At 36.2% G+C, this 13265-nt stretch overlaps 1 protein-coding gene across 3 annotated transcripts in view; it reads left to right on the top strand.

Moving 5' to 3' along the window:
- PEX3 (peroxisomal biogenesis factor 3) overlaps positions 1-13265 on the top strand; it is a 59794-nt gene that overhangs the window by 27786 nt on the left and 18743 nt on the right. For all 3 annotated transcript variants that reach the window (XM_069107463.1, XM_069107465.1, XM_069107464.1), the window contains 4 exons: positions 225-291; positions 392-446; positions 935-1103; positions 10892-10962. In XM_069107463.1, the coding sequence (XP_068963564.1) occupies positions 225-291; positions 392-446; positions 935-1103; positions 10892-10962 (362 nt within the window). The remainder of the gene's footprint in view (positions 1-224; positions 292-391; positions 447-934; positions 1104-10891; positions 10963-13265) is intronic.

The raw sequence follows: 13265 nt of genomic DNA, 5'->3' as shown, positions 1-13265 counted from the left end.
TGTATTTCAGGAGATGATGAACTTGGGTACAAGGTTATAACCTTTAACATTCACATTTCCAGTTTCATTATATGTTACATGACACTGTCCTTTGCCCATTTGGGGGAATTGGGTCTGTAGCATGTAGACCAAGAAAATTGTATACAAATGTTACTTACAATTTAATAAGAAAATGAGGACGTTTGTGAATCACTTTGACTCAACTTGATTTTTCACTTCTGTAGACACTTCTTGCTCCTCCTGAAGTCCAACAGCAATATTTGTCAAGTATTCAGCACCTCCTAGGAGATGGTAAGATGCTAAGATGCTTATATGAAAACTGACTAGTTTCACTTTATTTGTAGTAATGAAGAAATTATTTGGGTTTTTTGTTTTTGTTATGTATTCATAGGTCTGACTGAGTTGATTACTGTTGTTAAACAAGCTGTACAGAAAATTTTGGGAAGGTAAGACTAGCTTGGTAAATTTGAACTTTTTATCCTTTATATTCATAGAACACTGATAGATTAAAAAATAATTAAAATCAGTTTGATGATTGAGTCAACTTGACAAATTGTAATTTGGATGACTATTACCTATAGTACTTAGGAGAATCCTTCCTCTTCCTTATAGCCCTTCCTCATTGATGGAAATGTTTTGGTATATTCGAAACTTTTTCATTTTTAGGGTAATGTGTCACTAGGGCTTTTATATAAGCCAAACAGACAAAAATATTTCACATGCCAACAATATCATTAATTACCATGGAACTTACTTTGTGAAATCCCCAAAAGCATAGCTTTACTAAATCCCTACTCTATTCTTGGCCTGACTGCTAGAATCCTGTCTATTAAAGTGTTGGGGTTTTTTTCAGCTACCAGATATCAAGAAGCAAGGTATATTAATGTATAATATTTAGTATACTCTACCCCACTTACCTTTTTTTTATTCCCAGTGTTTCCCTTAAGCATTCTTTGTCCCTTCTGGAGTTGGAGCAGAAACTAAAAGAAATCAGAAAAATAACTGAACAGCATACCTCTTCTTCATGGATTGATAAGACTGGATCCAAATCTTTACTGTGTCAGTATATGATGCCAGATGAAGAAACTCCATTAGCAATTCAGGTGCTTATTTCTTTGTCCTTTTAACTATATTGATTTTTGCCTGATTTTTCCAAATAAAATGTTGACTGAACTTTGGGGTTTTTTTAATCTCTTAAAACTTATGGGCTTTTAAAAATAATTTAAAGATGATACTATGAAATTTCAGTAACTTGGAAACCAAAACTCTGAAGGGGAAGAAAGACTAACTGTTACATATTTTGTAGATTGATAACTACTGTAATTGTCTTTTACTAAAATGCTACTTTAATGCTTCATTAAGGAATGTAAATAACCTTGGGTTTTCAAAAGCTATGCCAGAGGAATACAAATTCTGACTATCCAACAAGCTGGAAATATTTTGAGTATGAACCCAACAACAGACTGTATTCTTGTTATCCAGGCACCATCCTAGCTACATCTGGAGAGACTCATTAACATGTTGGCTGCAAGGATATGAACTTTTTCTTCAGCTTTAGTAACTTAAGGTGTAGAGGACTTGTAATATGCATAAATGGAGGGAAAACATGAAAATACTGGTCCTTAAAGAATCAGAGTATAGGTTATGGTTGTACTGGTTCTTAACATTGAAATAATTTTGTGTTCTCATTTAAGAATAGTGAAGTATCAAATTGGTTAGTAAATATCAGTTGCTTCATATTTTGATCTTTTATAAAAAGTGAATGTCAGACTAATAATACTTTATTTTATCTACCTCTTTAAATGTCTCTTTATAAATATTCTGTCCCATCCTATTTTATGCACTGTATTCATGTACCCCATGATAAATATTTATTATCTAACCATAAGTCTTTAAAAGATTTCTATATATTCAAGTCAGTATATTTATGTCTCCATACTTATTTTTTGTTTTACATGTACTTAATTTTTAACATATTTATTAAACATGAACATTTCAGTGTATAAAGATGAATACATAAGATTATTTGTGAGACTTTAAGCTGCTCTTATGCACATTCTATTGTTACATTTAAGAGTATGTTAAATTGGGGCAGAGCCAAGATGGTGGAGTAAGGGTAGGGACTCACTTGAGCCCTCCCCCAAACCCCTTCAAATAACTGTAAAAAATTGACTCTAAACAAATTCTATAGCAGCATAACCCACAAAATGACAGAGTGAAAAAAATTTCCAGCCCAAGACAACTTGGAAGGTCGACAGGAAAGGTCTTTTGCATCAGCCAAAGAGGGGTGCAGCCTAGCATGGGCCAGACTAGCACAGATGCAACCCTAGCAAACTTGGAGCAGACCTCAAGGGACTGAATCACTGGCAGCTGTGATGGTTTCTAGACTTCTCAACCCACAAATGCCAAAGAGAACTTAAAAGGTAAGTAGGAAAAGTCTGTCAGAGTTTGGTGAGAAGAGCACAGTCTGGCCTCAGTGCAGCAGCAGCAGTTACCTCTGGAGCTTTTGGCTCATAGGTGGTGGGGGGATCAGATCAAGGATCTTTTTGCTGGCGCTGAGGCAGGATTCTCTTGCTTTGGCTGTGCCTGGATCTGGGTCGCAGTCCTGAGAGGAGGAGTACTGGCATGGCAGAACTTGTGGCAGCAGTGGGGAGGAACCCTTCTCCACAGTTCCAGGACAGGAAAGAGTACTTGTGGTCACTCATAGACCAGCGTACAGACCAGGAGGGGAGTAACATCTCTCCTTTGATCATACAACCTTGGAAGAAGTAAAAATTTACAAGTCCCTAGAAATATCTCTGAAAATAGCTACACAAAACCCCTGAAGCTTGGGACAGTATGCACTCCACAATCAAAGCAGAGTCCTACCTTAACAAAGAGTTAAAAAGTCAAGTAATAGGTTAGGAAAATTAGCAAAAAGCAAGAAAAAAAAATCAGACTATAGAGTCTTACTTTGGTGATAAGGAAGATCAAAACATACAACCAGAGGAAGACAACAAAGTCAAAACTCCTACATCCAAAGCCTCCAAGAAAAATATAAATTGGTCTCAGGCCAGGGAAGAGCTCAAAAAGGATTTTGAAAATCAAGTGAGAGAAGTAGAGGAAAAATTGGGAAGAGAATTGAGAGGATGCAAGGAAATCATGAAAAATGTATCATCAGCTTGCTAAAGGAGACTAAAAAAAATGCCAAAGAAAATAACACTTTTGATACACTTACTAGCTGTGTGACGTTGGGCAAGTCACTTAATCCCAATTGCCCTGCCTTCCCCTGTCCAAAAAGCAAAAAACAAAAAAAATAGAATGGAGCAAATGGAAGCTAATGACTATAAGAAATCAAGAAATTATAAAACAAAACAAAAAGAATGAAAATAGAAAATAATATGAAATATCTCTTTGGAAAAACAACTGACCTGAAAAATAGATTCAGGAGAGGTAATTTTAAAATTATTAGACTACCTGAAAATCATGATCAAAAAAAGAGCCTAGATTTCTTCTTTCAAAAAATTATCAAGGAAAACTGTCCTGACACTCTAGAACAAGAGGGTAAAATAGAAACTGAAAGAATCCAGCAATCACCTCCTGAAAGAGATCCTAAAAGGAAAACTCATAAGAATTTGTAGCCAAATTCTAGAGTTCCCAGGTCAAGGAGAAGATATTGCAAGCAGCCAGAAAGAGACAATTCAGGTATTATGGAAACACAATCAGGATAACACAGGATTTATCAGCTTCTACATCAAGGGATTAGAGGTCTTGTAATATAGTGTTACAGAGGTCAGAGGAGCTAGGATTAAAACCAAGAATCACCTACCCAGCAAAACTGAGTATACTCTTTTAGAGGAAAAAATGGACATTCACTAAAATAGAGGATTTTCAAGCATTCTTGATGAAAAGACTAGAGCTGAATAGAAAATTTGACTTTCAAATACAAGACTCAAGAGACGCATAAAAAGGTAAACAAGAAAGAGAACTCGTAAGGGACATATTAAAATTGAATTGTTTACATTCCTACATGGAAAGATGATATTTGTAACTCATGAGACCTTTCTCAGTATTAGGGTAGTGAATGAAGGGAATACATACATACATACATACACACATACACACATACATGCATACATATGTAGACAGAGGACACGGGGTAAGTTGAATATGAAGGGATGATATCTAAAAATAAAATTAAGGGGTGAGAGAGAAGAATGTACTAGGAGAAGGAGAAAAGGAGATGTAGAATGGAGTAAATTATATCACATAAAAGTATCAAGAAAATGCTTTTACAGTGAAGGGAAAGAGTGGGGAGGTGAGAAGAATTGAATGTACCTTACTGTCATCTTACAGTTTGGCTTAAGGTGGGAATAACGTACACACTGATTTGGGTATGGAAATCTATCTTACTGTATAGGAAAGTAGGGGAAAGGGGATAAGAGGGAAGGAGGGTGATAGAAGGTGTAACAGGTAATGAGAATTTGAAGATCTTCCCTGCCCCTTGTATTTGCAGTCAAACAGATACTTAGCACCTTGTTCCAAGTTCATGATTGTGTCAAGTATTAAGACCCAGAACTTGTGAATGGATGGACTTGTTGACATAACAGGAAGGGGCAGAAAAGGGAGGAGCTAATACTATATATAAGAAAAAGCCCAAGCTGAGAGAGGCCAGAACTGCTGGGAGCAAGCATCTGGAGGCTGGGCTGCTATCTGGAGAGAGAGAAGAGAACTGAGAAGAGAAATGAAAACTGAGGACTGAACAGAGAATTGAGAAGAACTGAGAAGAGAGAAGAACTGGGAGGAGGCATGGCTGTGGTGTCTGTACTTTGTCAGATTCATCTGCTGATAGAGGACAGTGCTGTTTTTACAGAAACCCAGGACCTTGCTGATGGTTCAGAATCCCTGAAAGAGGATTTTCTTGTATGTTTATAGAAATCCTGGAGGAGGGTCTTGCTGACATTTTCAGAGGTCTTGGGACTATACTGATGATTTGTGTTGATTCTTCAGACCTTATTGTTGGGTCTATGTTGATTTCTCAGGCAGAAAGTGAATTGATGAGGATGCTGGCAATGTGCATAAATGTTATTGTGGCTTTGTTAAGCTTTGTCTTCCCAGGAACAGAAACTGTGAAGGACTTGAGGTGGACTAGACACTGTGAGCTTCAGTATGGAACAGGAACTGCACAAGAAGCTGGACAAAGAACTGAGAGCTGTCTGCCTTTGAACCCAGGTGGCAGTTGGATAGATTCGGGCAGGAGCTGGGACCATGGAAGGGGAACCATGGAAGCTGAGAACCTGCCTTGAGTCAAGATGAAAAGACCTCTCCTTGAGTATTTAATGCAAACTGAGAAAATCATGACTTACTGTGGCCTAGGGGTGGATAACTCTGACTTTTATATTTAGATGATTGAGTTAAGGACTTCTCCAGTTAAGAAGAAGGAAGACTTTTTGATTGAAGAGATTAAGACAATGTGATGTAGGAGTGGAGAACTTTGACCTTTGTACTTTGTGTCAATTAAGGCCTCCTTAAGGATGATTGAATTAAGTACTTACTAAATAATTGAGTTCTTACTAAATGAATGTTATCTTTTGCTTAAAACTATGTGACCAGTTTGGTGAAAACTGTGTGGCCACTTCAGTGATAAGTTGTGAAGTTATAACATTGTGAATGCTGTATTTTGATTTCTGTGAATGTTTTGTCTTAGTTTGTTACTGAATAAGTAGAGAGTTCACTATACTGTGTAATCAATCTTGAAAGCTGTTCACGGCAGCAGTCCTCTGGAAAACTGCTTTTGCTTGGCTTTACAGAAGGGAGGGCAGAATGGGGGAGATGGTTATCAGAAGCAAACACTTGAGAAGGGACAAAGGAGAGAATAGAATAAATGGGGGACAGAATAGTATGGAGAGAAGTATAGTTAGTCTTTCACAGCATAACTATTATGGAAGTGTTTTGCATGACTATACATGTATAACCTATGCAAATTGCTTACCTTCTCAATGAGGATGGGTAGGGAGGGAAGAAAGGAGGGAATTTGGAACTCAAAGTTTTTAAAATGAAAGTTAAAAAAATTTTTACGTGAAAAACTGGGAAATAAGCTACACAAGCAAAGGGGTATAGAAGTCTATCTTACCCTATAGGAAAATAGAAAGGGATAAGAGGAGTGGGGGGTGATAGAAGGGAGGGTAGATTGGAGGAAGAGGTAATCAGAAAGCATGCAGTCTTGGGGTGGGTGGAGTGGAGAGATGGGGAGAAAATTTGGAATTCAAAATCTTGTAGAAGTGAATGTCGAAAACTAAAAACAAATAATTTTTTTTTAAAGAAGAGTAAGCTAAATTTAGTCCAGTACTAAGACTGGCCATTTGTGTCCCCTTATAGATTTTTCTTTTGTCTTCTGTGTTCTTAATAAATGTTTTGTGGTTCTTTTTCTTGATTTTTTTTTTTTTGCTATCTGTTTCACTACCCACTGACTCCTCCACCCACCAAAACAGAAGCCTTTCCTTGTCAAGGAAAATATTAAACACATCTCCTCTTGCATTTAGAGTACATCTTTCTGCCAAGGGGTAGCTGGCATATTTCTTCAGTGTTCTCAAGTCATGATTGGCCTCTGCATTGATACAGAGTTTTATCTTTACGTGGTTGTGGTCCTCATAAATTTTTCTTCTGGTTCTATTCATTTCAATCTGTACCAGTTCATTCAAGTCTTTCCAGCTCTCTGAATTTATCTTACTCATAATTTCATATGGCACAATAATATTCCATTATATTCATATGCCATTTTTTTTTAGTCTTTCTTTAGTGAATGAGCATCTACTTTGTTTCTGATTACTTGTTACCACAAAAAAAGTACTAGTATAAACATTTAAGTACAATGTGAGGCATACCTAGTGACTTTTAGGATATAGTAACAAATTAGGGAAAATTTTTAGTGACTTAGGATGTAATACATATTGTTTTTCAGAATGGTTGGACCATATCACAGTTCCACTCTCAGTGATTTTATGTATTTATCTTCCCACATCCCCTCCAGAAACTTCCATGTTTGTCTTTTTTCATCTTTGCTAATCAAACAGGAGTGAAGTGAAACCTCTGAGTTTAAGTATGTATTTTTGTTTTTATTAGGAATTTGGAGCATTTTTCATATGGCTATTGATAGTTTATATTAGTTCATTTGGAAACTGTACATTCATATCTTTTGACCACTTATTAATTGGAGAATTGTTCTCATATATTTGCATCATTTCCCTATATATCTTGGATACTATACTTTTAGCAAAGAAATTTGCCACTAAGATTTTTTCCCCCACATTACAATTTTCCTTCTAATTCTGATTTGATTTTGTTTGTGCAAAAGCTTTTGAATGTTATATGATTGAAATTATCTACTTTATCACCTATGATCATCTCTCTATTTTCTTAGTTAAGTACTCTCCTTTAGGACACAGTTAAGAAAGATATCCTCTTTCCTTTTCTTATGATAATGACCTTATATATCTAAGTCATATATCCATTTGGAGTTTTCTTCTACTATATGGCATAATATGTTGATCTAAACCTAATTTCTGTTGGACAGCTTTACAGTTCAGTAGTTTTTGCCCTTACTCTACCATGGAGGTGGGGAACCTGTGGCCTTGAGGCCACATGTGGCCCCATAGTTCCTCGAGTTCAACCCTTTGACTGAATCCAAACTTCACAGAACAAATCTTCTTAATAAAAGGATTTCTTCTGTGAAGTTTGGATTCAGAGGGGCCACATGTGGCCTCGAAGCCACAGGTTCCCCACCCTGCCAAAGTAGTATGTATCCTTGGGTTTACTGAATATTATACTACCGTGGTCATTTACTTCTGGAATATATCTACCTTATCTGTTCCATCTTTTCTGTTTGTTAGCCAACACCAAGTAATTTTGATAATTATTTCTTTATAGTGCAGTTTGAGATGCGGTACTTCCAGGCTGCCTTCATTTCTGTCTTTTTTGCCATTATTTCTTTTTAAATTCTTGAGTGTTTAATCCTCCAGATGAATTTTTTAAAATTTTTTCTAGTACTTTTGGCATTTGATTAATATGGTACTGAGTCTGTAAATTAATTTAAATAGCATTTTTATTATATTGGCATGGCCTAACCATGAACACCATGGCTTAACCTGATCTCTTCAATTATTTATATCTTCCTTTATTTCCCTAAAGAGTATTTTATGGTTTTAATTATGCATGACCTAAGCATATTTTGATAAATTAACTCTCAGATATTTTATATATTTTAAAATTATTTTTTTTATCTGCTTTTTTTTTTGTTTGAAGAAGGAAATGGCAAACTATGGGAAAGTACAGAGGCAGGTAGTAGTACAGTGGATAGAGTGCTGGATTTGGAATAAAAGAAAGACCTGAATTAAAATTTGATCTCAGACACACTAACTGTGTGACCCTGGATAAGTCTCTTAACCTCTGTTTGCCTCAGTTTCCTTGACTGTAAGATAGGGATAATTATAGCACATACTTCTCAGAGTTTTTGTGAAGATACAAATATAAATATAAAATTATATATATTAAATGTATATTTAATACATATTAAAAATATAAAAATAAAAGTATATTGGCTTATGCCAATATTTTGGTACCATTATGTTCTGTATATTTTTTTATATTTTATTCTACTATCGTCTAGTATATTTTATGTACACAAAGATTTAATAATAGCTAGCATTTATATAGCACTTTAAAGTGTACAAAGTGCTATATGTATTATCTCAATCCTTGCAACAATCCTGTGAGATAGATGCTATTATTAGCTACTTTTTACAAATGAGGAAACTGAGGCTCAGATTGTGACTTGCCCAGATTAACACAGCTAAGAGGTATCTGAGGCAGGAATCTGAATTTAAGTCTACCTCACTTGAAGTCCAGCATTCTATCTAGTGTAACACCTAGCTATCTAGTTGATTATTGATTGATAGTATCATATACTGCCTTTCTTAGTTTTTTTTTTTTTTGCTAGGAAAATATGCGTAAAAGGTAAGTCTAAGGGTAGATGCTTTCAAAACATCATCTTTATATTCACTTTGGGAATGTGTCACTAGTACAGTTAGCCTTAAAACATTTTCCCCCTGTGGCAAAACTTTTATAAATATATAAAAAGAAATATGTTGTGAAAAAAATGGAAAATGGAATAAATCTTTCAGTTAAAGGTGGAGAATAAAGGAAGGCAGCATGATACAGTAGGAAAGAACAGTGAACATAGAGGTTCAGAATCCTGCCTCAGCTGCTTATTACTTATGTTAAGTGATTTAACTCTCAGGGTTTATTTTTCTTACCTGTAGTAGAGAAGTATGTACTAGATAACATAAAAATGTTGTCTATTACTATTATTTGCAGAAGGCATTCCCTCTCATTGGGTGAATCTACTTAGGAGACAAGGTTGTCTTGAGGAGACAACCTCAAAACGTTATTTGAGCATAGAACTAGAACAATATACAACTACCTAATAGTATATTCTTAATCGATATTGCTAGACTCTGCCCTTGACAAGTTCAGTATTAATTAGGAAAATCCTAGGGGGAGTGGAAGGCTAGGCTTGACACAGGGTAAAGTTACCATGAGATAAGGAGAAAACAAGTGTAGTTCTCAGACTAAACAAAATCATAAGAATAAAGATGTGCTAATATCTAAGAAACCTATGCCAGTCTAAGTCCGTGGCCAAGAGTTCTGCCAAAGCTTGAGAATCAGAAATGCAAGAAGTCATGGAATTTATATTTTGCCTAAACTAAATTCCCCAAAACTAAGTCTTTTTATTCTGGAGGCTTTCAAGTTCTGCCTTCAGATGGCACTAATGACTCAAATGGCCCTGGGAGGGGCCCTGCTGCCTCAACCATTAATACCCAGTTATGTACCCACAAACCATACTTCTCCCTAAAACTTTACTCAAGAACTGGTGAAACACAGGGGTAGATATAAAGTAAAGAGTGTGCTTCCAGCTGGGGCTTCCAGATTCAATTCGTGAGTAATGGGGAAAGCCTTACCACCCATTCGGCCTGTCTCTATGTAAGTTTCCTAGTATAAATGTGAGGTTGTCAGACTTTGATTGCTCTACTCATAGGTTTACCTGATAATTTGCTGTTACATTCTACTGTAGCATCTGTTTTGCGATATGAATACAGATAGGAAATTTATCTGTGATTTCATTGGTTTAGGTAACTCCGAAGTAAGGAAACACCTCCTTTCAATTCAGAATAGCTCCTCTTCAACTTAAAAGAGTATTAGAGAGTTACGTAGAGCACTGAAAAATTGACTTGACCAGGATCACATTGCCATTATGTGGCAGAAGCACAACTTGAACCCAGATTTTCCGTGTTTTGAGCCTACTTTTCTGTCCTCTACTTCTTGCTGCCCCTCTCAGGATTAATTTTTTAAAATGTGACTGAAAAGTTTATATTGTGTAGAAAGGTCTGCCAGGGTGATGGTCAAATTCTGAATTTTACCACTATATATCTGTCCCATAGATTACTGTGTCCAAAAATGTAGGTGATGACAAAATTGTACCGACTGAAAAGATCCAGTGCATCTAGTGTTGATTAAGCTGCTAGGCTACATGAAGATACTTCAAGTTATGGACTGATTTAGAGGGTTGTGAAGTCTCTTCATGTAACTAACTTGTATAAAGAAATAAATTGGTATTTGTAAGGTGTGAGCCAGGCTTAAAACTATGCTTGTGTATCCTTTAGGTATGGATTGTAAATATACATACAGTAGTCATGAGTGTGTATGTAAATAATGTTTTTCTTCTTTAAATATTTTTTGACAGTGACAAAGCTTAGTCTTTGAAAAATTCTAAATTCTTAAATTTGATAATTTGATTAGCTTCCATTATAACTGTTAGCTTCTTAAAACCTAAAATATGACCTGTTTATTTTTTTAGGCTTGTGGTCTCACAGCAGGAGATATTACTACAATTAAACTACTTAATGAAACAAGAGATATGTTGGAAAGGTATGTGTATCCTTCATATTAAAAGTATATATTTGAATGTCTTGTGTACTTGAACACTCCAAAAATTGTATACATTAAAATTGAATTTTCAACTTGACTTCCAAGATTGAATCATAAAATCCCAGAACTATAACGATAGATAACTACTCTATCTACTAACTCCAAGCATAATATCCCTTAATCATTGGAGATATATGTGTCCTTAAATATTTTCAGGCACAGAGATTCTATGACATAATTAACCAATTTATTTTATACTTTATCATTCTTAGTAGCTGAAAATTCTTCTTCCACCTACATCACTTATCATTTACGTCTATTTGTATTCTCTACTAACTTTGATATTTCAGTGGACTTTGGCTATTTCATCATGGACATTTTCTTCATTAGTACCAATCACAATCCATCTTCTTGTTCTGTGAGATTTTTGTCCACTTGCATGTTCTTCCAACATGCTTGAACTCTTCTTCTATGTCTTCTACATCTTGTGGTTACCAGATGGTACCTCTCAAGGACATGTTTCTGGGGGTTGTTTTTGTTTTCTTAGTCATGACCTCAGTCTGGTGAACTTGAGATCTTTAGTTCTGGCAGCAGTGCATCTTGGCAGATTGTACCTAGTAATTCACACTCACAAAGTTCTTCTTTGAAAACAGGAATGCAGATACATTAAATATCTAGAATTAAGAGATATCTTGAGAGGGAAGCAGAGGCAAGTTAGAGGAGTTAAGAGGAAGCATTTTTGCCTAGCTCCCCCAGTACAACTCCTCCATGATAACCTAGAAAATACATTGGCCAAGTTCTGATTGAGAAAGCTAAGAAAAAGTCACAATGAGTCATTTTTCCATCTCAGAGAAGCTTAGGAAGACAAAGAAGGAGGTCTGCAGAAACTGGAATGAGAGGCTAGCCAGGAGCACTACAGCAACAGCAGGGAGCATTCCAATGCCTACATGCAAAAAAATGGACCAAGGCAGGAAATATCTGAGAAGAAAGAGATAGGATCCCTGAACTCAGTGGCTCATTACTCAGTTTAGGGTAACAGATCTGGGGCGGAAGGGAGCAGTTACAAATGAGCGTGGGTCCCACCTATCTTCTGGGGAAGGAACAAGTTCCAGAAATGTAGTTGTGTGGCTCTGAGGCCCAGAGCAGATTGGTGACTCAGTCTTTATCTTGGTGACTAGTCTTTATGCCAGCATTTAAGCCTATACTGGAATAACCAGTTAGGAGTACCAGACCAAAGCGGAGCTAGCAGTTCAGTCACTCTGAACATGTAGAACCTACCAGGGGGCTAACATTGACTGAGTCCAACAACAATCTACTGCAGACCTGCACAACTTGAAGCCCAAAGGCTGCTTACAGCCTTGCATGCCAAAGGATTTCCTCTACATGCAAAAGATGTTTTCCCTCAGCATTTTTCATGGGCACCCAAAATCCTTTGGCATGCAGCAAGAAGCCATTGTACAGACCTGATCTACTGAAACCTAACCACTCACAAGCTAGCAGACACAAATGTGTGTCAGGAACCTACAGAGCTCAGATCAGGACAGTGAACAAACCTCTCCTTGTGTCACCAGTTTGGGAACACTTAGAACTTGCAGGCCTCCAGACTGAGCCATGACAGCAGCAGAAGTAAAAGGACAAAAGCTCAGCCAGACGTTTCCCCCCTTCCCATAGTAGTATGCAGAACTTAGCACTAACAAAATAAAGAAGTAGGCTAGAAGAATAAGCAAAAAAAACAAAACCTGGCTATAAAGTTACTGTGTTAACAGGGAAGCTTAATACACAATCACAGAAGATAATGACTTGAAAACTTTTGAAAGCAAAGCCTCAAAGGAAAAAATGCCTGTTGGACTCCAACCAGAATTCCTACAAGTGTTCAAGAGTTTTAAAGTACAAAAAAAAATTTTTTTAACTGATTTTTAAGAACCAAATGAGAGTGGTAGGGGAAAAAATAGGAAAAGAAATGAAAACTATGGAAGATATGAAAAGAAAATCAGCAGCTTGGTAGAAGAGATGCAAAACCCTATTGAAGAAAGTGGCTCCTTGAAAATTAGAATTGGCCAAATTGAAGCTCATGAGATATCAAGAAACAAAAAAACAAGTCAGAAGACCAGAAAATAGGGGGTAAATGTGAACTATCTCATAGGAAAAACAATTGACTTGGGAGATAGATTGAGGAGAGATAATTTAAGAAATGCTGGACTGACTGAAAGAAATGAATAAAAAGAGCTTAGATATTGTATTTCAATAAATCATAAAAGAGAACTGTCCAGATATCTTAGAACCAGAGAACAAGGTAGAAATTA

Source organism: Petaurus breviceps, unplaced genomic scaffold (genome assembly GCF_028583685.1).
Source record: "Petaurus breviceps papuanus isolate PSGF00001 unplaced genomic scaffold, PetGlider_PUasm1.0 90064, whole genome shotgun sequence".
In the NCBI taxonomy this organism is placed as follows: Eukaryota; Metazoa; Chordata; class Mammalia; order Diprotodontia; family Petauridae; genus Petaurus; species Petaurus breviceps.
The sequence above is the reverse complement of the archived record's forward strand: the minus strand, read 5'-3'. Positions and strand labels throughout refer to the sequence as shown.